At 32.6% G+C, this 24473-nt stretch overlaps 1 protein-coding gene across 11 annotated transcripts; it reads right to left on the bottom strand.

The window, feature by feature from the left end:
• Positions 1–41: 41 nt before the first annotated feature.
• kis (chromodomain helicase DNA binding protein kismet) lies at positions 42–24286 on the bottom strand. Of its 11 annotated transcripts, none has more exons than XM_076529019.1 (25): positions 20904–21350; positions 20751–20824; positions 16243–19494; positions 15752–16158; positions 15324–15674; positions 14920–15208; positions 14336–14839; positions 13941–14165; positions 13533–13849; positions 12982–13456; positions 12548–12912; positions 12226–12421; positions 11760–12065; positions 11381–11672; positions 9691–10210; positions 9275–9364; positions 8434–8625; positions 7040–7454; positions 6624–6909; positions 4946–6207; positions 4556–4799; positions 4190–4469; positions 3957–4101; positions 3114–3869; positions 42–2733 (listed from the first exon to the last, which is right to left on the bottom strand). In XM_076529019.1, exons 3-25 carry the CDS (start codon positions 19387–19389, stop codon positions 808–810), a joined length of 12990 nt encoding a protein of 4329 aa, XP_076385134.1. In that variant the 5' UTR covers positions 19390–19494; positions 20751–20824; positions 20904–21350; the 3' UTR covers positions 42–807. The 11 variants fall into 11 exon arrangements, with proteins under 11 accessions (XP_076385134.1, XP_076398307.1, XP_076386294.1 ...); XM_076542192.1 differs by having other exon boundaries at positions 20760–20824; XM_076530179.1 differs by lacking the exons at positions 20751–20824; positions 20904–21350 and adding an exon at positions 23920–24286 and having other exon boundaries at positions 4946–6198.
• Between the last annotated feature and the right edge of the window lie 187 nt (positions 24287–24473).

The following is a 24473-nucleotide window of genomic DNA, read 5'->3' as shown; positions in this document are numbered from 1 at the left end:
CGATAAAGGTACGTACAGTTATTAAAACAAGAATTCTAATGTTGGCATTTGCAAACAACAAAAAAAGCTGTTTATTGTATTACCTAATGTAATTAAAAGTACACTGTGTTATATACATTTTTCCAAGTACACGATCACTTATGGTCTCTAGGCATAATGTATATAATATTTACACTGTTTTTTCTTTTTTTTAATTAAGTTATTACTAAATTTACTACATTATGGTTATATCTTATGTCTGAATAATCCTTGAAGTGTTTGCGCAACTACGCAATAGTAGACAGCAGTTATATAAAACAGTCCCTCGTCAAAATCAATAAAGATCATAAAGAATAATAAATTTAACAAAATTATACTTTGTTATTGTAATGTTATATAATTAAAAGTTAATTACCACACAATATATCGAATGATAAAATACTATTGCCAGCCTTCATACTCAACAACTTCATGTTATACATTCATAATGATAGTAATGGTAATGTGTATGTTGTTTACTCGTTATTTAATTATTTGTCCCATTTCATTCCATATAAACTGGAAGGAAAAATTAAATTTTATAAATGTTTTTATTTTTTTTCTCATATTTAAAGTTCTTTGAATGCACTTGTGCTTTCTGTTTAATTAATAATTGTCGTTTCATCGAGTTATATATTTAAATGTTTATAAACCGACAATTTTCCTGGAAATCGTTGTGCGAATACCGCAGAATATACTGCAGGATAAAAATAATCGTCACAACGGAAGATTTGATTATTAACATCACCAGTACTATTTAGAATTCACTTTATTTTTTTTCTTTTCACTTCACTCGGTCGTTGTGTGAGTTTCCTGTGAATCAGATTGTAATTCACCCTCCATTCTTGCTTGTCGTTCCGCTGCAGCTCTCGCTTGTCTTCCAGCACTGGAACGAAGATTTTTTCGTTCCGGAGGAGGTTCTGCGCTCAGCCGTTTCCCACTTCGCGCCTTTTTTCCTTTAGTACCTTTATTATCTTCTTCAACTTCTGACGAAACTTTCGACGTATCACTTTTCGTGTTATTGGCATTCGGTTGCGACGTGGTTGCATCTTCTGAGCTTGTTGTTATCGATGTCGTAGAGGTAGGTGTAACAACAGAGGTGGATGTAGATGTAGATGTTGGGGTAGATACAGGTGTAGATACAGGTGTAGGCGTACGTGTAGGTGTAGATGCAGGCGTAGCTGTAGTTGCAACTGTAACCGTAATGGTTGGTGTCGATATAGTAGTTATTGTAGTAACGGTTTCATCAGTCTCTTTTTTATTAACATTTGAAGATGTTTCGCTAGAAGTATTCGTCTCTTCTACCGAGTTCTGCTTAACCGTTACGGCCGATGATCGTGCTGTATGTTCAATTTCACCTGTTGACACATCAGCTGATACTGTTGGCGTAGTTGCCGTGGTCGTTACAGGTTTGGTGTTAACTTCAATATCGATTCTGGGTTTCTTACTAATAGGTTCCAAAGTTATTTCAAGCATACCCGATGCCTGTTGTTCGGAACATTGATTATGGTCTGCATTCCGACTTCTCTTTTCGCTCGATCGCTGATCCTCAATATTTCTCGTTAAAAGTTCTGCGCTAGTTCTACTTAAATGCTCCAAAGCCTCTTTCATCTCTTGTTCTTTGTTCTTTCTTTCGGTTCGTCGATCAGACAAATCTGCCACATCGTTCTGTTCCAGATTTTCTCTCTTTTCTTGTTCCATTTTACGCCGTTCTTCGTTATGCAACGTCATATCCGTATACTGCTGTAACGTTATTCCCGGATCAACAGAATACCTGTTTTTCTTTTCGGCGTCTTTTCGTTTAGTTGTCGATTCTGTGATCGCATCGCGTTGCCTTGCATTACTTGCCGATGATGTAGGCTTACGCACCGTTGACGCAGTTGAAGTAGATGGATTTAGAAGTCCGCATTGAGCAAGACTTTCATAGGCCGATGATACTCCACCAGGTTGCATCGAGAATGGATTCAAACCACCCAAACCCAATGGGGTATATAGTAAGCTGGGATTTGGGAAAAAGAAAGGGAATGGTGTCGTTGTAGGTATCGTAGATGATGCTGATGAAGTTGAAGGCACCGAAGATTTACTCGTAGGAGGTTCTAGTTTATTTCGGGATGATTTACCAGCACTGCTGATATTAGTAGAACTTGTGTTTTTGCTGCTGACAGAACTGACAACTGGATTCGTTTCAGCTGCCGTGCTAGTTGCTGTTGCACCCAGAGCAGCCTCCATACCCGCTAAAGATGGTAAACCGAGTCCAGCAAGATTCGCGAATAAGGAATTCGTTAGACTCATGTTACTTAGATTATTAAGGTTGCCTAATCCACTCAATGCACCCAGATTGGGTAAACCGCCGAACGGCATAAGAAGAGGATTATTCTTCGGATCGAAATTGCCAAGAGAAAGTCCAGATAAAAGCGAGTTATTTAAATTACCCAACGAAGGGAAATTTAAACCTGAAGCCATCGATGTGGCTGCTAAATTAGCTTGATTCGTAGACTGCTGGCTATTAGGGCTTGGCATCATAGGAGGTCTTCCTGGGCTCTTACCCTTATTGGCATTGCTCCTATCATTTCCTGATAATCTTTTTTGCAAATCGTGTGGTAAATTCCCACGTTCTTTTACGAGTTCTGCCCATTTTGGATCTACATCAAACATTGGATTTTCAATCAACCATTGACCTAATCGTTTTAATTGTGGTGCTTTGCTACCGGTAACCTAAAATATGTATATTTTAATGTAGTATGAGCACACACTTTATAAATACAGTATAGTCTCACAATATGGCATCTATTTATTAGAATTAAAAATATTTTTAAATTTCAAAATTTTGAACTTAGCAATTTAAAAAAGCTCAGATTTTGAAATTTAGATGTAAAATTTATTAATTATATCGCTAACAGCGATAAATCTTTAAGAATTAAGTGCTACTCCGAGGAAGTGCCACTCAACATTTTTTATTTCTGCAGCCTTGTAGTGCCAATGCCATATAGAGGGACTCCACTATATAATTAAATAATATCAAATATAATGATTGTATTAGACTTTATATGAATTCAATAATATTATTCAGATAGTATCAAATTTCGTATTCGAACCTTTTTTCCTGTTAATCTATTAATGACAGCAACATTCTCTTCGCCTGTTAATTTCTTCCAATCTAGCAAGGATGGATCAACGCGTGGCCTTCGTCGTCTAGGAGCATTTAAATATTCTGCACCTAATTGTTCAGACATGGCAGTTTGTTCAGCTAACCACTTGTTCACTTTAGCCTCATGCGAATATGAGCCGATTTTAGACGAATATTCAGCAACTTTGTTAATGTCTGCAATCATTGCTTCGTAACTCTTTCTATGGCCACTTGATGATGACGAATGCGTTGAATTAAAATTTTGTTGCTGCTGTTGTTGTTGTTGCTGTTGTTGTTGCTGTTGCTGCTGCTGCTGTTGTTGTTGTTGTTGCTGCTGCTGCTGCTGCTGTTGTGACTGCTGTTGATGTTGCTGTTGTTTCTTATATTCGCGATTTTGTTGCTCTGCTTGAACAAGTAAAGCAGAGAAACTATCTTTGTGCGAATGTAAAGAAGGAGGAGGTAATCCAGAAGTTGAATTCGATGCACGAGAAGAAGGAATTGAAGTGACAGTAATAGAAAATGGTTTCTGGGTACTCGTTGGAGGATTTGGAAGCCCCATGGGTGCAGAAGTAGGTGTGACAGTAACATTTGGTGTAATTGTACTCTTTTTACTATGTTCAGGATAGTGACTGCTTTGCTGTTCTTTTGCTGCACTTAATCCTAGTACTATTTCATCCAATTTCCTACGTTTTTTCTCTTTTCCCATTACAGGTTCATCCGTAGGCTGTGGAACGAACAGATATATAAATTTTGATTCATATATTACATAATTTAAAAAAAAAAAGTAAATAATTCAGGTAAATATACATACACAATTTTTTCTTTTCATTAATTTATCTAACATACTATCTAATTTTCCTTTATTACTGCTAATTTGTTTATTTTTATTTGGCATTGAAAAATCCTGAACCTCGTTCATAATGTCTTTACTGTTATCAGTACTTGGTTTTGGATACCTAAAATAGATACATTATCTGTATAAATAATTATAAAAATAAATATAGTCTTATGTTCAAGTTTATAAAAAATTAAACAAGATCATACCCAGCAGATAAATCAATAGGTGTTAAAGTACTAGAAGTTCCAGGAATTACAGTTGGTTTTCCAGGAACTGTATATTTCAAATCGAAAGGTATATTTGGTGTTCGTGCTTGTTGATGAGCCGGAGGTGGTTGAACCGGTGTCGAACGTCTCGATTCTTCAGACTGTGATTCATCATTCATTTCCCACGTATTAGATCCAGACAACACAGTAGGCTTACTCAAAGTTGCAGGTGACTGAGTAACCGTATGGCTGCTACTATTTAATAATGCATGGAGTTTCGCTAAAAATGGAAAAGTATAAAAAATAAATACAAAAACTATTAATTAAAATAACATAATTATTGAATAATTATGTATATTTTAATACCTCTTTCAGTTTCTACATCAATAGCAATATGCCTCTTGCGTTTCTTAGATTGTGATATATTATTGCTGGGTGTTATGTTACGTGACATTCCGTGATCAGTAGTTATAGTTATAACTTCTGAACATTCTTTTTCATTTGAAGGAATATCTGATTCATCACCAGCACTGAAGTTAACAGACACAGGCCATTCTTTATGTTCAACTGCGTGTACAATATGCATCAAACGAGCTTCAATCGCATGCTCCTGAAAAAATTAAATAAAGGCATGAAAATGCAATATAATATTAAAAATGATATTCGTAAATGCAGAAAATGAATTTGATTTTGAATGGTATAATTAACATTATATATGAAGATTTTATGTTCATTGTTAACCAATCTTCTAATTACCTTTGGCCATTTCACAGGATTATTACTAGCGTGTGATAAAAGTTGCACAACTGTGGGTTCGTTATAATCTATTGCTTTGTCTCGAAGAACAAATGTATCGATTTGCGTCAATCGCGACAAAGGTTGAATAACTTCCAAATCAGGAAACATCGCTTTAAGTTCTGCTGCTTGAACATTGCATTTATCTTCGATTTTACATACTTTTGCTTTATCCTTACACGTGTCCGTTACTTTTCCTTCTTGTGTATCTACTTCTTCTTTCATAATTGTAGAATTTACAGTAGCTTTGTCATTTTGATCTGTTGTATTCTCGTTATTTTCAGCTGATTTCTCCGTTGTTTCTGTAATATCTTTTTGTTCCGTTAAGCTTTTTTCATTTGTTTCTTTGGGAGGATCTTGTACCTGAGTCTCTTTCGGTTTTTCATCTTGAATTTCCTTTTCAACTACTTTTGGTACTTCTTTTTCCTTAGTTTCAATTTCCTTTTCTGTCTTTATTGTCGTTGTCGTTTCTTCAGTACTTCCAGTTACATTACTTACTTTTATCTCGTCTGCTTTGCTAGTCCCCACTGTTTGATCAGTCTTAGAAACTTCATTTTTTATTGATTCTATTACTATTTCGCTTTTTTCTTCAGTTTTTACTTTTATAGTATTGTCCTTATCCGACGGCGTATTTCTTGCAATCGTTGTAATAGTTAATGCATTGCTAATAGGCTTCTCTTCAACTTTATTTTCAGCTTTAATTATAGTTAATTCTACTTGACTCTTTTCCGAATCTGTATTTTCTGTTTTTTTGTCCATAATATTTAAATCTTTATCTTTCTTAGCACCAACTTTTTCTATCTTTAAAGTACCCTCACCCTTTTCTAACTTTACAAGTATTTCATCTTTATCAAATTTCAATATGTCTTCTCTATTTTCAATTTTAATTGCTTTTTCAGATTTGTCTGTAATTTTAGACGATTGGATATTGCTATATATATTTTTATTTAGAAGTTTATGAAATGAGAAATCAGGATCATTTAATATAGTTATATCGGTGCGCCCTAAACCATGTTTTGCAGCTCCGAGAAGCAATTCCTTATCGTGCTTTCCCGGTTGCCACCAATCAGGAGTATCACCCGATGGTAAACATAATGAAAGTCGTTCTTCTAAATGAGGGTGAGATAAAATTTCCTCGCGAATCTTACTTAAAAGATCCACACGATCTAATATTTGTCTCGCTTTTGCTGGACTAAGATGATCAACAGGAACGTCTGAAAAATCTGAGATGTGTACAACATGTTTTAATATTTTAACGACCTCAAATATGCGTAACACTTAATTGTAAAGTAATAGTACTGAATGTATAAGTTACATTTTGTTGTATTATAATGACAAACACAACATATTTACAAATCATTTTCTATTATGTTGACATACTCAATTTTATACAGCAAATGTCTGATTATAGATATGCTTACGACAATATATGTTCTTTAAATGTATGCGAGTATTACAATATCAATTTCCGATTTATAATCTTTTCTAGTATTTAAAAGTATCCGATACTGTATATACATTCAAAGTATACTACATTACTTTAATTACTAATCATATTTAATTTGCAGAAAATCAAGGATGAACTGAACAGAATATGTGCTATATAGTTATTATAAAATTAATAAAATTATGAACATACCATCTTCATCATTTAATTTAGCGTTACAGGCCTTCTTACACATTGCTCTAAAAGACATATAATAATCCGTAAGATCATTATCTGTCTTCTTATCAAATCTAGCTATACTTTTAAATTTAGTCCAATCATATTGTGCTTTTTTCCTATCATAATTTACACCATATGTAGAAACAACTCGTAAAAATTCACTTTCTTCCCGGCGGGACCATTTTGTCTTTTGTTCTTCGATACGAGTTCGTTCTCTTTCTTTCACCATAGCTTCCATTTTTTCTCTTCTTTCCATTTTCTGTATGAAATGAAAAAAAAAACAAGATTAGGATCTAGAAATTATTATAATTAAATAATACACTTGTGAACACGATAGTTTGTAGGGAAAGCTATGTTCAAAGTATTGTATATTAAATATTATAACTCACCAAAAGATACATAGCAAGTTGTTGTAAATCCCAACCTTGCATATTTAAAGGTGGTTCATTTATTGGCGCAGTATGATTTACAGTTGTTTCAGTTTCCATTCCCGTTTTAGATTTTTGCAACACTTTTACATCTTCCTTCTTTACGCTTCGTTGATAAGAAGAAATGACACGACGTAAGCGCGTATTAAGATCAACGACTGAAGGCCAAGCTTTGTCATCATCTAACATGCCGTCGTTCCCTTCATGACTGCTGCTAGGTTCTGGTCCAGGTGTATCAGCCTTACTAGATATAGCAGGTGAGTCAGTAGGTGTTTCCCGACTAAATTTGTCAGAATCCTTTAAATCTTTCATCATTCCAATAGATTCAGTGTCTTCAATATCATTTTCTAAGCTAGTATCATCTCTGCTGCTACTACTGAAATTTTAAACGATTAAACTGAAATTATATTTTAATCATACATATGTATGAAGTCAGAAATTATTTTTACAACTGATTTAATTTCTACAAACAAATATTTCTAATGCGCATATATTTCTGAAAATAATGAGGTTGTGCGTGTAACGGATATTTTTTATTCGAATCTGGTTGGATTAAGTCGGACTAAATTGAATTTTCTCCAACTTCCTCCGAATGTAATTAGGCAACCTGATTGATGCCCGGTGCTTCTGGTCACTGACAAACCTCATTTAAATTTTTTGAACCTGACTCGACAGCTCAGGTATATATTTAATTACTCACACATCTCTAGAAAAATGCACAATATACTGTAAATAGTTAATTTGAGACTATAATTTGAAGATACTCAATATTCAAATTAAGAACATTTGTACATTTACCGCCTTGAAATGTTGGTGGTAGTTCTATTATGAATTTAATGCTATTAATGATAGATAAAATAATCCATTTCAATTTATTAGTGGATTTATTTTCATAGTCTAAGATATAATGTGGTAACAGTTTTAACTTGTGCTAATATGAAGTGGATACAATATTTTTTCAATCCTATAATTTTCACAAGCAAATTTTTTTGCAATTTCAAACAAAATAAGCAAATTTAAAAAAAAAAATAAAAATGTCTATATTCGTTTGAAAAAGACTGTTAAGGATTTTTTGAATATTGTTTCGCATGTATATGTATATATATATATATATATACACATCATCTTTCTTCGCTGTAAATAAAAGCTTATAGAAGGTGATACTTTATAACAAATAGATATACAGAATTATTTTTGTTATTAAATTACAAATAAAATGAAAAGGAAAATTTACATTAATTTCAGCGGAAGCATTATCTGAAGCAAATTTAAACAACATGCAAGGAATGTATGTTAGAATGAAACAGCAGTGACACATGGATATAAAAAACAGCATAAAGAGAATAATTACTTACTTATTTTGCATAGTCTGAGACTGGGAAGGGGGAGGACAGCTTGAAATGAAAGAAAGCGCGGGATCGATCCTCATCTGGTCGTAATTCTCGTAGCCGTGTTTGTAGCAGCCAACTATTAAGGATTTGTCTGCTTGCAAGTCCCACCACTTCGCCGGTCGTTCCGTCAACTGTGGAGGGTTTATCCGCAACGCACTGTAGGGCGGTTTCATTTACAATTTGCCAATTTATGTATGCCAATTAGATATTAAAATTATACAAATTTTCCATGAATATTTCCATGAATTTCAATAACTATCATGAATCACAGTAATTATTCTTAAATAAATGTAGAGAAGCCTCCTATTTTATTGAATAAACTTAAGAAATTATTATTTATATTTGTCATTTTCTTTTTTCAATAAATATAATTGATAATAAATTTTAAACTTCCTGTTCTGTTTGCCCCTTTAATACAGTGCACTGCTTTTTAATTGTTTCTTACCATTGACCATTGCTGAGTTGACCATCTTTGACCATTTTAAGCCGTATAAAGTGGTTATAGTATTTGAAAAAAATTGTGTGTGTATATATTTGTATAGATATTTATAGAACAGGATTGGGATGATTTTTATATTAGTAATGTAGGATAAGTGATTAATGGTTTTTTTTATAGAGTTACAAAGTGAACAATGTAGCTCTATGAGCATTCCTCATACATTTACAGCTCCCAGGATAAACAAATACATCGCACATGCAACTATAAAGCTTTATATAAGCATGTAAGTGCATGATATTTCATGATAAGTTGGTTGAGCAGAGAATAATGGTTTGTAAGTAAATACAAGTTCATAAAATCACTAACCTGACATGAACACCATCAGAAATATGTTGGACTAAATCTCCAATAATCTCGTGCTTGATATAATAAAGCATTCGTACTCGTAACAGTACCCTGTACATAATAAAAAGATTATCTACATTATTGTATCATTGACTTTATACAGTACAGTCTCGTCAAATGGTTTCCATTTACATAGTCCGTTAGAAAAAATTTTGAAATTCACAAATTTTGAAATTTAGAATTCGGAAGCTATATCGCTGACAGCAAAATTTTGACAATGAAACGCTTCATGGAAAGAGTACCATTTATATGATCCATTCCACAATTTTGTACTGGGTCTTACAGTCCCATCCACGGCCATCTAACGAGACTCCACTGTATCTACAAATTTGTTGACAATAATCTTCAGAATTGTATATATCAATTATTATACGTACTTGTTTGCGTGACGACTTAAATGTTTCCTGTAGTTACTTTCAAGAAATATATCTCCATCATATTTCTCAGCATTACTCCAATGATTAGGATCATTTGGACCTCCGTTAACCATTGATCCACGTGTTTCTCTGCCCTCTCTAATCCGCCCTTTTTTCTTTTGTCTATTATTTCTCCCACTGGTATTCACGCACGCATTTTTAACTTTTTCTCCATTTTCCACGGGCGTGATAAGGTCACAAATGAAGTTACGAATCTTCTCATCACCACGATAGTATCGGAGGCAGTATAGTAAAATTACTCGAGCGCAATCTTCAACATCTACTTCACGCCATCCTCGACGAAACTGGCTGTGTTGAAGAATTTCTTCCCATCGTCCCCATCCAAAAGTTAGTAAACCTCGTTCCACTTTGAAGCATTCACTTCTTGCCCAGCTACCGTACACCACTTCACCTTCTCGGGGAACATACTCGTCACAGAACTTCCGAGTCTTTTTGCTAAATTTATCTCTTCGTTTTTTACCTTATAATGATAAACACAGACACGTTTATTAAATTCATCGTCATAAGTTATGTAGAAGAATAACAAATATATCTAAATAAATCTAAATTCACAATACAGAAATATAAATAATTTTGCAATAACGATACAATATAAAGACAACACACACATAAATAGAAATATTTCTAAAATCGTGTATTTGCTATAAACAAATATTACTTGCAATTTTAAGTAAACAATCGTGATAAGAATATCTTTCCTTTGAAACAAAAATAAATTAAATATTATTAGGTAAATTAACTGGTAAATTAAGCGACGTTAAGTGCAGACACATTATAAAGCGTTCGCAAAGAGAGGAACAAACCGCTACTTTGCAAATACAAGTGAAGCAATACTTAATAAACAAATTAAATTATACACATTCTTTGTAATGATAACTTATGTCTTTATAATAAGTTAGCAATATAAAGATCTGAAGATATGTCTCGACATATATTCGACAACATATATATCTTCTGTTTTTATTGTGTAAACAGAAAATTAAAGATTTCATGTGTCACGAAAAGAAGTACAGGTATGCTTTGTCATGCATTGCAGAGTATTCCAAAATTATGTAATTAATTATCAGATAACACAAAAATAGGAAAAAAGATGAAGTTTAAGACTTATTCGCTATTACGAATCTTCCAATTTGACATAATTTTGGAACTACACGTAATAAAGAACATAGACTATACTTTATTTGACATAGAACAATTATTTAAATATTTTGTATAGCATTTCCGATTATGACTATTACATTGGACATGCATGTTTATGGTTTATATGTATGTATAAAGATGTTAGTGGTTTAATTAAAAAATAAAGTAGTAGTAATAAATGATATTTTAATTAATTTTACTCGTATTTATATATCAGGTACTTATGTATGTTTAATCATTTAAACATTGTAATGCATATTTTTGTGTATGCAAATAAAAACTTGTCGTAAATAAATAATTTATTAAATTAATGAATCGACTATATAGAAAATATTGTTAAAAATGCATGTCAAACAAAATATATAAATATGTCCCCCAATACCTTAGTAATTACCGTAGATCAGTAATCCACGTCAGGTAACGGTATTTCAATGAAGTAATAATGCTAAGAATGGTATTGTGTTTTAACATGCACAAATAATGAACATACCTCTACCTGTTAACCCACTACTTGTTTCATCGTCGCTATTATCATCTGAACTATCGAGGTCTGACATAACAACAGATTCATCATGGCCATATCGTTTAATTTGCGTTCTTCGTCTTGGTTCTGATATCACTAACTCATCTTCTTCCTTTTTTTCTGTTGTATCGATTTCTGCTTTCTTCGCCCACTTTTTCCAAAAATCTGGATCGTCAATATTAATATCCGATCGATTAGAGGAACACGCAAAGCTAGCCTTAGAAAATGTTGAGCCTTTTTCCGCTTCTATCGTAATAATCTGCACAATCAAAATTGTACAAATAAATATTACTCGAAGACAATAGTTTAATCTAAATTACACAATATACATATTTATTTAATTTACCTGTGTTCTTCGCTCAAGTATTTGTTCTATGTCTTCTTCGCAAAACTTATCCCCAGCGTTATCATCGTCCATAATAGCACCATAAGCACCCTTTTTTAATAAATCTTCTATTTCCTTCTTAGTTAATTGTTTATTACTAGGATCTTTGCCTCCTTGACTGGTGTTCATTGATTGTAAAATAGCTTTGTCTAATCCAAGTTTTAAAGAAGCTTTATCGAACATTTCTCTTTCATAAGTGTTTCGACAAAGCAAACGATATACTTTAACCATCTTTTGTTGACCAATTCTATGGCATCGAGCTTGAGCCTGCATAAAAAGTACTCAGCTAATGTATTTTTAATCTAACAACGAATAAAATATTCTAATAACTACTTTATTTATTAAGTAGTATTCAATTGAAAAATCAAATAATATAAAAAGAGAAAAGATGCAAAATACATTTCCCAAATAATATTAAATTCAAAACCTGTAAGTCATTTTGTGGATTCCAATCACTATCATATATAATAACTGTATCTGCTGCTGTAAGATTGATACCAAGACCTCCAGCTTTTGTACAAAGAAGAAAAACAAATCTATCAGAATCGGGTTTACTGTAACGATCAATGGCAGCCTGTCTTAAATTTCCTCGAATTCGACCATCAATTCTTTCATATGGATACCTAAACAAATGTCTTTCATTGAGAATTTTACTCATACTTTATTATAAAAATTTTGTTATCAACATCTACGGAAATAAAGAAAAGAAGTTCGCGGGCAACAAATACTATTATAAATCAGTAACTTACTTTTTATATAATAGATAGTCTTCTAACAAATCTAAGCATTTCACCATCTGACTAAATATCAATACTCTGTGCCCACTAGCTTTAAGTTTTGGCAACAATTTATCGATTAAAACCATTTTTCCAGAGCTGTTTACTAATGCATGATAGTAAGCTTCTGAATCTTCCTTTTCACCAGTCTTATAATCCAACTGAATTTGATCTTCTGCGCCATTAAGTAGGAATGGATGAATACAGCACTTTCTTAGTTCCATCATTGTATTCATAAGATTCGGAATGTTAGCTGACGTGGTTCCTTTCGCAAGAAAAGAAAAATTTCTTTCTAGGATACCACGATAATATTTCTTCTGAATATTTGTTAATTCCACCTAAAAAGAGAAATATATTACTATACTAAAATATAATAGGTATAATAATATTTGTTAAATTATAATTACCTCAACTACTGTTTCTTCTTTTGGGGCTAATGATTTTTCCACATCTTCTTTAAGTCGACGCAACATCATTGGCTTTAAAAGAAGTTGTAACTTATGAACTTCACTTTCACTACTCAAATTACCGAATTCTTTAAGGAATGCTTCACTACTGGAAAACTGTACTGGTTCAAGGAAGTTTAATAATGAAAAAAGCTCATTGACATTATTTTGTAAAGGTGTACCGGATAAAAGAACTCTGTGTTCTAAATTCAACTGTCTAAGACCTTCAAGCAATTTGCAATTCCTATTCTTCAGCCTATGAGCTTCGTCTATAACACAGAGTCTCCAATTATACCCCCGTAATTCATTAAAATCTGTTATAATTATTTCAAATGTAGTTATCAGTACATTAAATTTTATCAAATCTTTAATTTGTTGTCCTTTTTCATTTTTATAATAAACTTCGTATTCTTGAAGCATTGTTCGACTCGCTGCACTGTAAATAGTAAAGTATATCGTAAAGAAAAAGTGTTTTAGTCTCAAATATGTGAAAATGCAGTTGTAAAACTTACGATCCATGATATACTACAACATTCATATCAGTCCAACTTTCAAATTCACGTTGCCAATTTGGAATGGTTGAAAGGGGCGCTATAATTAAAAATGGTCCACGAATGCCATATTTGTAAACTGCATCCACAAAAGTTAAAGATTGAATAGTTTTTCCTAAACCCATTTCATCCGCAAGAATGCAATTATGTCCATTATACCAGGAAAAAAGTAACCAATTAAGACCTTCTAATTGATATGGCCGTAAACTGTTATTATTTTTATAAATCGGTGACTCTTCTAATTTTACCCATGCTGATGCATTTGGTTTCTTTTTCGGCTAAATAGATTTTTAAATACGTGAATTATAAATGTTTATCATAGACTTCATTTTGAAAATAATTATTTATAAATAACTTATAATTTATTACCTTCCATTGATCTTTAGGAGGCAGTTTATTAAATCTTATGAATTGAGCTATTTTCTCTGGATCAACATCTTCTTCTAATTCCCATGTAGAATCTTCATACTGAAGAGATCGCCATTTAACCAAATAATGTTTTAAAGTTTCTCCAGTTGTTGGATCTGTGTGTGTTGCTTCATCAAGTACTCTATCCACTTCTACAAAATCTGGATTAAACGGATCATCTTCGGTCTGAAAAAGTCAATATTTACCTTCTGATAATCATTTATACTTGTCTACCTTATAATCAAAAGATATAGTACAAATTTAACCAATCAATAATATAATTGACAATAAATAATTGATAAAATTAATTGCCTATAACCAATTGATAAAATATATAATTATAAAACCATAGTTACATTTTCAAAGATATTCGTATTTTGTTGTTGTCTCTGCTTAAATCTTTTTAATTTTGCTTGAATTCGCTTATCACCTTTATATAACTCTTCTTCAGTTCTCCATTCACAATGTAAGTACGAAAAATTTCTATACTTAACAAAGTACTCCTCAACTTCCGTTAGTTGAGGTTTCACATCATTTACAATATTTTCTTGTTTAGATTCTACAACTTTTTCCTCGTGCTTACTCCTATCTTTTATATCATTATCATCATTATTTTTATCCTCAGAACTTTCAATAACGTTTTCATCCTTATTGACTGTTTCCAAAGTTGACTCTTTCTCGGATGATTCTTCCTGCGTTTCGTTTTCTTTTTCTTCATTCTTTATATCAGGTGTAGTTTTTTCGTGTTTTTCATCAGATGATTCTGATTTTATTTCTGGAATCGTTGGCTTAATTTCTCTCTTTCCCATACGAGAACACAATATATGTTGCACGACCATAGAATCTTCATCTGTTGTGTTCTGTATAGCCATAAAAATTATTAATATTTAAAATTTTGTATTTAGGATTTCAAAACAATACAATATAACGTAATACATACTATATATACAAAATTAGGCTTATTAGGCCCAACTTCACCACCTTCGTTTTCTTTTTTAACAGAGACAGGTTTTGCTGGGTTTACACCCTCTACTTTTTTCGCAAGTTGAGCATCTTGTATAGGTACATCGTCATCCGAGAATCTAAGCATTACGTCATCAACATACTTTTTACGATGCGTATTTCTTGCAGAACGCCTTTTATTATCATCCCCGGCTTCCGGTGACGGTGGAGGTGTTGCTGCTAATTCTTCTCCATCAGAATCGGGTGCTATTCGACTTTTTCGTTTCCTAAAACAATTGTATAAATATTAAAAATAAACACATATATTTGCAGAAAATAACATGTTAACAAATTATACTCGTTTTAAATAAATAAAATCAAAAATCATTTTAAATAACATACTTTGAAGTTCTAGGAGATTTTCCTACTGAAACTTTTCCAACAGATCTTTTACGAGCAGCAGCTTTCTTTTTATTGGGCGTAACAGTTTCTACATTTGTACCAGCATCTGAATTTTCTTCTTTCTTATCATCAGTTGGACTATCCTCCGATTCCGCTTTTTGCTTGCTTTGATCTTTTGTTTCAACTATTATAGGCTCGGAAGTTGAAGAATCTACTTGCTCTTGATCACCTTGAATGGACGGTTCAGATAACTTCACATCTGCTTCTTTAATTGCACTTGAATCAGAAACAGCAGTTTCCTCTGTTTCTTGTGCAACTTCATCATCAGCTGATTCAGATTGATTAGTCTTTCTACGAAGATACAATATATTTTATAAAATACGCTTTTATAAAATATCATATACGAAAAAACAAATAAAGTAACTTACTTCCTATTACGTTTTGTCGAATCTTTATCTTTATTTCTTTTCCTTGGTGCTTTAGGTGATTTTGCTTCCTTTGGTGGTTTTGGCTCTTTTTTAACTTTTGGCTCTTTTGGTTCTTTCGGTTCTTTTGGTTCCTTTGGTTTACGCGGTTTCCTAGGAGGTCGGGATTTTCTACTCTTATTCCATTCCTCTTCCATGTCACCAGAAGATGGTTTGATGTCCTCGGAATCTGCAGCACTATCAACAATATTGCTACTATCTCCGGGAGTTACTTGATTATCTGACAATGGTTGTTCTGGCTGTTGTTGAGCAACAATAGGAGGAGCAGCTGCTTCTTTGTCAGCTTTCTTTCTACTCTTTTTAGCTCTGGGTGTACCTTTACCACGGCCACGACCTGTAGTACTTGAAACCTATTAAAAAACGTTTAAAAAGTTTTATTGTCATTTTTTTTTACGAAATAGATTAAATAATGTCATGATAGATTAAATACTTACTTGTGGACTATCAACAACAGCTGTTGTAAACATAGGTGTTTGTAATATGCATTGAGGCCCACCATTACACTGATCAGTACTTTCATGTTGCTGTAAAGCTTGTAACTTTTCTTGTATGGCAACAATTTTTTCTTGATTCTCAGTAGCTGGAGGCATACAGTACAACTCTTGCAACTGCTGTTGTAAAGCAGCTCTTTCTTGATGGTGCGTAACTGGAGTACAAGAAGTACTAAAACCACCAGATGTAACTCCAGTTGATGTTGGATTAGGTGGTATATTATACATATTTGGCATAGTGCTACCAGTAACCATATCACCACTAGAAGGATACTGTTGGCCAGAACCCACTATCATTTCATTTGGAAACATATTATTTTTCGGAATATTTGTGTATTCCGTAAAATTTTGTTGTACTTGATGAGACGTTTGGGAATTTGGCACAGACACTGCAGTTTGATGAGGAGGTAGTACTATACTACTGCTCTGATTAACTGTAGGAATTTGTTGACCATTTAAATGTGTGGGAGGGACCTGATTGGTTTGGTTTGGTAACTGAGAAGTTGTATTTTGTATAGGAGCTTGTAATTGAGGTTGATGGGATATTTGAGGTGAAATTAATGGTGCATTTGGAGGCACTATACCAACTTGTGACGCGATATGCGGTTGAGATGGTTGAGTCGATTGTACTTGTGGTATACAAACTGGAGCTGGTTGAGATGGTGATGGCTGTGCTAATTGAGACTGAGAAATTTGAGATTGTGATTGTTGTGTTTGATTTAATGTAGATTGTTGAGATTGAGCAATTGGTGCTTGTTGTTGAGAAGTATTTATTTGTTGCACTTGCTGATGCGAAGATTGTTGTCCTAGTTGCTGCACTTGACTCAATTGTGGTTGTTGCGATGGCTGCAAAGGTTGCTGGGATTGTACTGGAGATTGTTGCATCGATACTACCTGAGACTGATTCATATGAACTTGCTGTACTTGTTGCTGCGGACAATTAATAGGTTGCTGTTGTTGTTGTTGTTGATTGTGCTGTTGTTGTTGCGTTGCTTGACTGCTAACTGCAGGCTGTTGAGACTGTGGAGTTATGTTATTAGTCGATGGACCATTTACTGAGTTCATCTCCAAATGTTGATCATGTTGCTTTGTATCACATTTACTCTGATTTTCAATTGTTGAAACAGGATTTTGAATTTGATTTTGTGGTAGCTGTTGCTGTGGTAATGTTGTTATACTTGGACAATCAACATTTCCATTTGTACTAGAAGAAGCTGGTAATGACTGTACAGTTTCTTGAGAAATTTTTCCAGCTGTATGCTCCAAAGGTGAATTATTTTGAGAATTACTTGGCATTAAAGGTTCTGTTTGTTGATTAAGCACATCTTGCTGTGGTTCCTGAACATTCTGATGCAATACCTCACTTTCCTGTTTTGCTGGTTCAATTGGATTATGAACAGAATCTGTAGAATCTCTTGTTGTAGTTTCTGCAACACTGTGTACAGCTTCTGTTCCAGTTACTGGAAATATTGGTGTGCTTTGTTCAGTTACTGGAGGCTGAGGAGCATCCACTACATTTCTATCTTCATTTGCACTTGGCCTTATTTGTGATTGCTGTTGTGGATGTGACCATTGAGCTGGCATTGGCATTCTGGGACCTGTTATAGGTTGCATAGAATTTTGTGCAGTAGACTGAGATAAAATATTCGGTGTTTGTGACATTGCTGGACGTGCTTGATATTGATTATAATCTTGATTTGAAACGTTCGAATTTGTTGGAGTAACACCTGGAATCACCATTTGTTCCAATGCTTGAAGCGTAGTTTGTTGTGGAGATGGATTCATTTGCATCGAAGTTGGAGGACAAGGTGATGCAGCTATTGCACCAGGTTGATTTGATTGTTGATGTGGAAGTTGAACATGTGGATGTGGAGATAAGGTATTAGGTTTAGCTGGTGACATAATAGGTCTCGGAGACATCTGCTGTTGTACTGCTGGTGGTCGTGGTGACATCTGAGGCCTAGGTGACATTTGAGGAGATAATTGTGGAAAAGTTGCACGATACTGCGGACTTGTAGCATGTTTAGCAGTGCCAAACTGTGTTGCTGGTCCAGAATGTTGAGGTTGATTATACATTGAAGAGGCATGATGAGAATATTGTGGATCTATTGGTTGCTGTTGCGTGTTAGGATGTTGCGAATGTTGAGAATATTGCTGAGTATGTGAAGAATGTGTTTGATGGGTTGGATGAGATGGATGATGATGTGGCATCCTTTGTGGAGGTTGTTGATTTTGTTGTTGCTGTTGTTGCTGCTGCTGTTGATGAATAGTAGAAGCAAAGCCTGGATATCCAGGAGATGTTTGATACATTGTCACAGAGTTCCCTTGCTGATAATGTTGTTGTTGTCCAACCATATGTTGATAAACGCTGCTTGTTCCACCTGCTTGCATCGCTTGATGCGGTACACCCATATTTCCTATCATGCTTTGTTGATTACCAAAATGTTGTTGTTGCTGTAATTTTTGATTCATAACTCCACTTTGATCTTGTTGATGAGAATATTGTGGAGGTATATGCTGTCGATAAGTACCAGGTTGTGGAGCCATCTGATTATAATGTCTCTGCATTTGTGGATAAGCACTTCCACTACCTGGCCATCCTTGCATACTTGGATCCATGGACATATTTGCTCTAGTCATTGAATGCTGTTGCTCCATAGAATACATATTATCATTATAATTAGGATATTGTCCTCCACTACCAGGATGAGGTCCTCTATGTTGTGGTGCCATACTTCGAGCTTGATTTTGAAATGCTCCTGGCACCATAGCACGCTGTGGTGCACTGCTGTCAAATGTTCCAAGATTCTGATTAAACATATTGCGCTGCGATGGATTTTGCAATTGATTAGAACTTCCAAATTCAGGTCCACCAAATGAAGTTAGTTTTTGAAGCGTAGATTCTTGAGATATATAAGATTGACTAATGTAACTCCCTCCTCCATTAACACCAGGGTTAGGACCATCTCTAGATACTACCACAGAATTAGTTGTGCCTGCAGGGTCAAAATGATCGTTCCCCCCGAGGTCAGGAAGAGCATCAAGCATCGAGCCACTAACATCTTCACCAAACAAATCGTACGAGTCCATGTCTATGCTGCAGGACTCTTCGCCTCTGTTTCAGGCTTAAGAGAATATTGTATAGTCTCTCTTTTAGTCATTAACGTGCCCATTGTTAATTCGCGTCTTTTTTGCCTGAAACAACGTGTACAAATAACTTGATATAAATTTTAGAACTTTCATATTTCACTAAGATATTTGTTCAATTATTATATATATTAGTTTTAAATAACTTAATATAAATGTATATGATGATAATGACAAATGCCAAAGGGGAAAAGCTATACGCTTATGGCTTAATTTCTCATAATCGCTATAACCTTTCCCCCTTGGAACATGTCCTCATTTATAATATCATATATAGATGTGTGCAAACTATTATTGTACTATAATATTTTGATACTAATAAAAATATTGTAGTAAAACACCCTAAAATAAATGATTGATAAATAATCGATAATATCAATGATTATAAATAATGAAATATATCTATAAGAAATAGCACACGCTAAATACATTATTAATAATCCTAATCTGTTTATTAAATTTAGAAATTTGAGAAATAGAAATATTGTATTAAATATGATTCTGTAATACTTGTTTGATGTCACTTTAAATATAATGTTTTATAAGATATTTAATAATAAAAAATACATTATGATTTATATTGTATAAAAATTATTTTAGAAATGATGTTTAAATTCATAATAATTGATATAAAAGATATATGTAATTGTTAAAATTGAGTAAGTATTTATATATTTACATTTATTTTTCTAAAAATGTGAATATCATACAAAGCGTATTTTTCATAGACTTACTTCTGTTTACAATATATTCAACATTTTTTATACACTGAACATATTCATACATTCTTATAGTATAATCAGATTAACATAACCTAATCGTATAAAAAAATCAAAGTAATACATATTAACCAAAAGTAATGTAAGACTAAATTTAATATAATTTGATTTCACAAATTTACTAATGACAGAATGATTGTTACTTAGTTATATATTCGAGATAAGAATTACAAATACTTCGTCATATTATAACTAACTTTACAACAATTAAATGATGTAGTAAATTAAAATATATTATTTAAAAAATCTAGTAGTTTTTACTCACATTTTTAGACATTCAAAAATATATTAATTATTTTGTATTCAATTTGTTTAAACATGCTGATAAAAATTTGAAATTACAATTAATGAATTGTTAATCAACTTGTAAATTAACCAGTACCTTTCGAAAGTAACAATATGGTATTATGGCACGGTACTAATTGACACGCTGGTAGAATTGAGAAATTGATTTATAAAATCGTCGAAATATCAATATGTACGATACATAAACATAAAATGAAAAAATCGAAAAGAAAAAAACACCTTACGAACCTGATGATCACTAACAGTGGCACTAACCGTACAAAACAATATTCTTGTATTCGTTAGAATATAAACTAAAACACACATACACACATTAAGTACATTACAAGGGTGAACAGAAGAAATTGCAAGATAGGTACAGAAAGTTCTCACACTTTTATTTCGAGTGTATTTTATTCCCGATTATTTCTCGTTGAATCCGCAAGAAATTCGAATGCACCACGAACAAAATATAAGCATATTATAATGACAAAAGTAATTGAAATAACTTCGTAGAAAAAAAAGCACGGATCGTCGGAAAGTACGCCATTATCGTGAGAGATTTCCGTTTGGGCTTCCGAGAGAACTCATAGCGGCCACCGCGACGCTCGATATTCAAGCACCAAAGCGTCACTTCACTTTGTACGATTCACAGTTCTCCCGTATATTTCGTGTAAATGCGGCTAAAAACTTGTATTATTAGACAAATATAATTATATATTAATGTTTTATCGAAAAACCACCCTTGTTTGCGCGCGCGTACACAAGGTTTTCACCGACGGTGGCTGCGGCTGCGGCTGCGGCGGCACGGACCGTCGAGGTGCAAGCGTGTCCGAATCATTCTACACATCTTTGCCCCCCCCCCCCCCCTTCCCCCTCCCAACATTCGTTCACTCCCTCCCATCAAAGTTCACAACGAAAAACTACTCTTCTCTCTTACCCTACCCTATCCTATCCTGTTCTGCACGATGGAGATCGCTACACACACCACTTAAACATGATGACATCTGTAGAAACTTACACAGCTACCTTTCACATCATGCGCGCACACTCACTCACTGCACCACCTGGTGGCGCGCGCATCTCTCTTCACTACTTATAAACGCCTGAGCATGGTACAGTAACGAGAACGGTAGATTTCCCCTACGGAAAATGGCGATGTAGGGGAAGTAAACCCCACCACTCGTTGCTTTTTGATTGGTGAATTTTCAAATTTCCTAACTTTCAAATTTAAAAAAGTGAAAATTTGTAAATTCGAGGATTTGTAGATTTGACGATTTGGTGATTTACTAATCTGAAAATCTGGAAATTTGTAAATTAGAACATATGGAAAATTAAAGAATATAGATATAGAACATTTTTTTTTTTTTTTTGACGTCTATATTTAATCCCCCCAAAATCAAAAGTATATCTAAACTAAGGCTATATTACACCCGAATGTCCACACATGATACGTAAGAAAAAAACCAATGGAAGTTAAATTATGTATTTTATCACTTTAGAGAATACGTGTTTGTTTAAAATGAACAAATTTGTTTTATGATCAACATATATGATATTAGATAAATTTACTATAAATACAATTGTTATTAATATGATAACTGATCACTTTTACTTTTAATCATGGAGCTACTAAATGTTTAAAAATCAGTCTGAGGAAATGTATTTAAATTCGATTAAAAGAATTTCTGGAAGAAGTTCTGGCACCACTTCGATCGTGATATAATAATAGAAACGCAAAGCTCGGATTAACTGAAAAACAATAGCGAATTTAATAATTACGTTTGAAACCTTTTATAACAACTAATATTTATTTATACGTAGATGTAATGTGTAGTCTGTTTCGCGAAGTTAACATAATAAAGCATTCTTTAAAAATTATATTTAATACTACAATTATATATGTATGTATATATGTACATACATAAACAGTTTGTTAAAGTCTGAATTATAAATTGAAATAACTTAGTATAAATCAATTAAATAAAATTAAACGTCAAAATTTTTATTCTTACATTAATAAACACTATATTTAAAATATCTGTAATCAATATACATTTATGACTTGATTGTAAAACATTGAAGACCATAAATTTCGCGCGAATATATGCATGCACACGCGAGAAAATATATAGATGTAATATATACATATACAAATAAATAATACATTCTCTGTGAATGTGTAAGATAAAATAGCAAGAAAAAGGGCGAGAAAAAGAAAGATCAAACACTGCATCCTTCCAAGAATTATATTCCTAATACATAAAGTATTCTGTATCATGGTAAAAACACACAACGCAATTGGCGGTAGTAAGGCGGAGTCCGAATTATACCACAAAGAGAACCAATCAGATTTTACCTTATAAAGTAGGATACCAGGGCAGGATATTCGATTAACCAATCCTGTCTTCTAAGTATAAGCTTAAATGTACGTATATATACGACATCTTTAATGAATCATAACCTTATTTAACATTATATTTAATTTTTGTTGTTGATATGCAAATGTGGGAAAAATAGAGTTTGAATTGATGCATTGTACGTAATTTATATACTCCACTAATTAGTAATGAATAATACATTTTTATTTGTTTCATTGTTTATATATAATTTAATTGTTTTAAGCGAACTATTTAAAATATATCACGAATGTTTGATGATTTTTATTTACGGAAAAAAAAAATAACGATTAAATGAAAAATAAATAAAAATTGTAATTAAGTAGATTCTCTTTTTGTATTTTATTTCAACATATAAATTATTAATTATTTATAACAAATGATTTTATGCTTACCTTGTTTAAATCAACAATAACAAATTTTTATCAAAATTAATGTTCCAAATTCCACTATTTAAATTCAAATAGATTCTAATACAATAAATAATATAGTGGTAAATTTATCCACTGTATTGGAAAGAATAATTTAATACATATTAATTTTAGTGTACCATTAATATCTATTATAATAATGAAGCTTTGTAATCAGTTCTTTTGCTTAATAAAAATAAAACAAAGTAATAAAAATTACATCGAGTAATTCAAACTATATGTAATAGAATTAATCCGACATGTATCATCAAATTAAATTTTATTTTAAAATATCAAATATAAAAGTAGAATAAAGAATTTATGTTTCTATAAGAACTTGCAAGAAGACCATTCATAACAACAGACAATTACAAGTATAAAGCAAATTAGTATTTGAACTCAAAGAAAATTAAAAATTTCATTTTATATTAAACTAATGTTATATATGTAACATACCTTACTAATGTACTTTAGCTCTAAATTGAAATGTCAAAATTAAGTTTCAATATTGTTAAATTAGAAGACATAAGCAATTTATACAAATTTTGTAAATGTTGTTATCAATGGTTAGGATTAATAAAATATTAAATTAAGACTCACTGTAACGTATATGTTAATCCCATTCTCCTGGGTATTCCATATAAATTTATTGCACGAATATTCGCTTAATCGTTATCGTGGTGTCCATTTTGTTTGGTTAATTACTGAAGAGGCGTCAGTGCTGCCGTCGATTACGTTGACACAACATAATGGCTCTTCCGTGATTAGAGCACGATATATGTCAAAAATTGTACTACTTTCTCAGTCTTATTAATATTCACACTAATTTGAACTTTACAAAGTTATTGTGAAGAATTAGAATAAAATTTAACACACTTTAACGGCGGTACACACTTCAACTTGTATTTCACATCTTGACTGCTCCATCTTTTCAACAATAACCCAATTTCGAAAACGAACAGACAAGAAACGAAACGCTTTCTGGTTATAAATACATCGACGGTGTCGACACTTTATGATGTGGCATGTCAGATTTGCGAGTTAATACAATATTATAATTTTGTAAATTTTCTTGTCTTTTATGAAATTATTATATAATTGAAGTTAACAATACTTATATCAACACAAAAGAAAATGTTTTTAACATGAAAAAA

This window comes from Megachile rotundata, chromosome 1 (genome assembly GCF_050947335.1).
Source record: "Megachile rotundata isolate GNS110a chromosome 1, iyMegRotu1, whole genome shotgun sequence".
In the NCBI taxonomy this organism is placed as follows: Eukaryota; Metazoa; Arthropoda; class Insecta; order Hymenoptera; family Megachilidae; genus Megachile; species Megachile rotundata.
The sequence above is the reverse complement of the archived record's forward strand: the minus strand, read 5'-3'. Positions and strand labels throughout refer to the sequence as shown.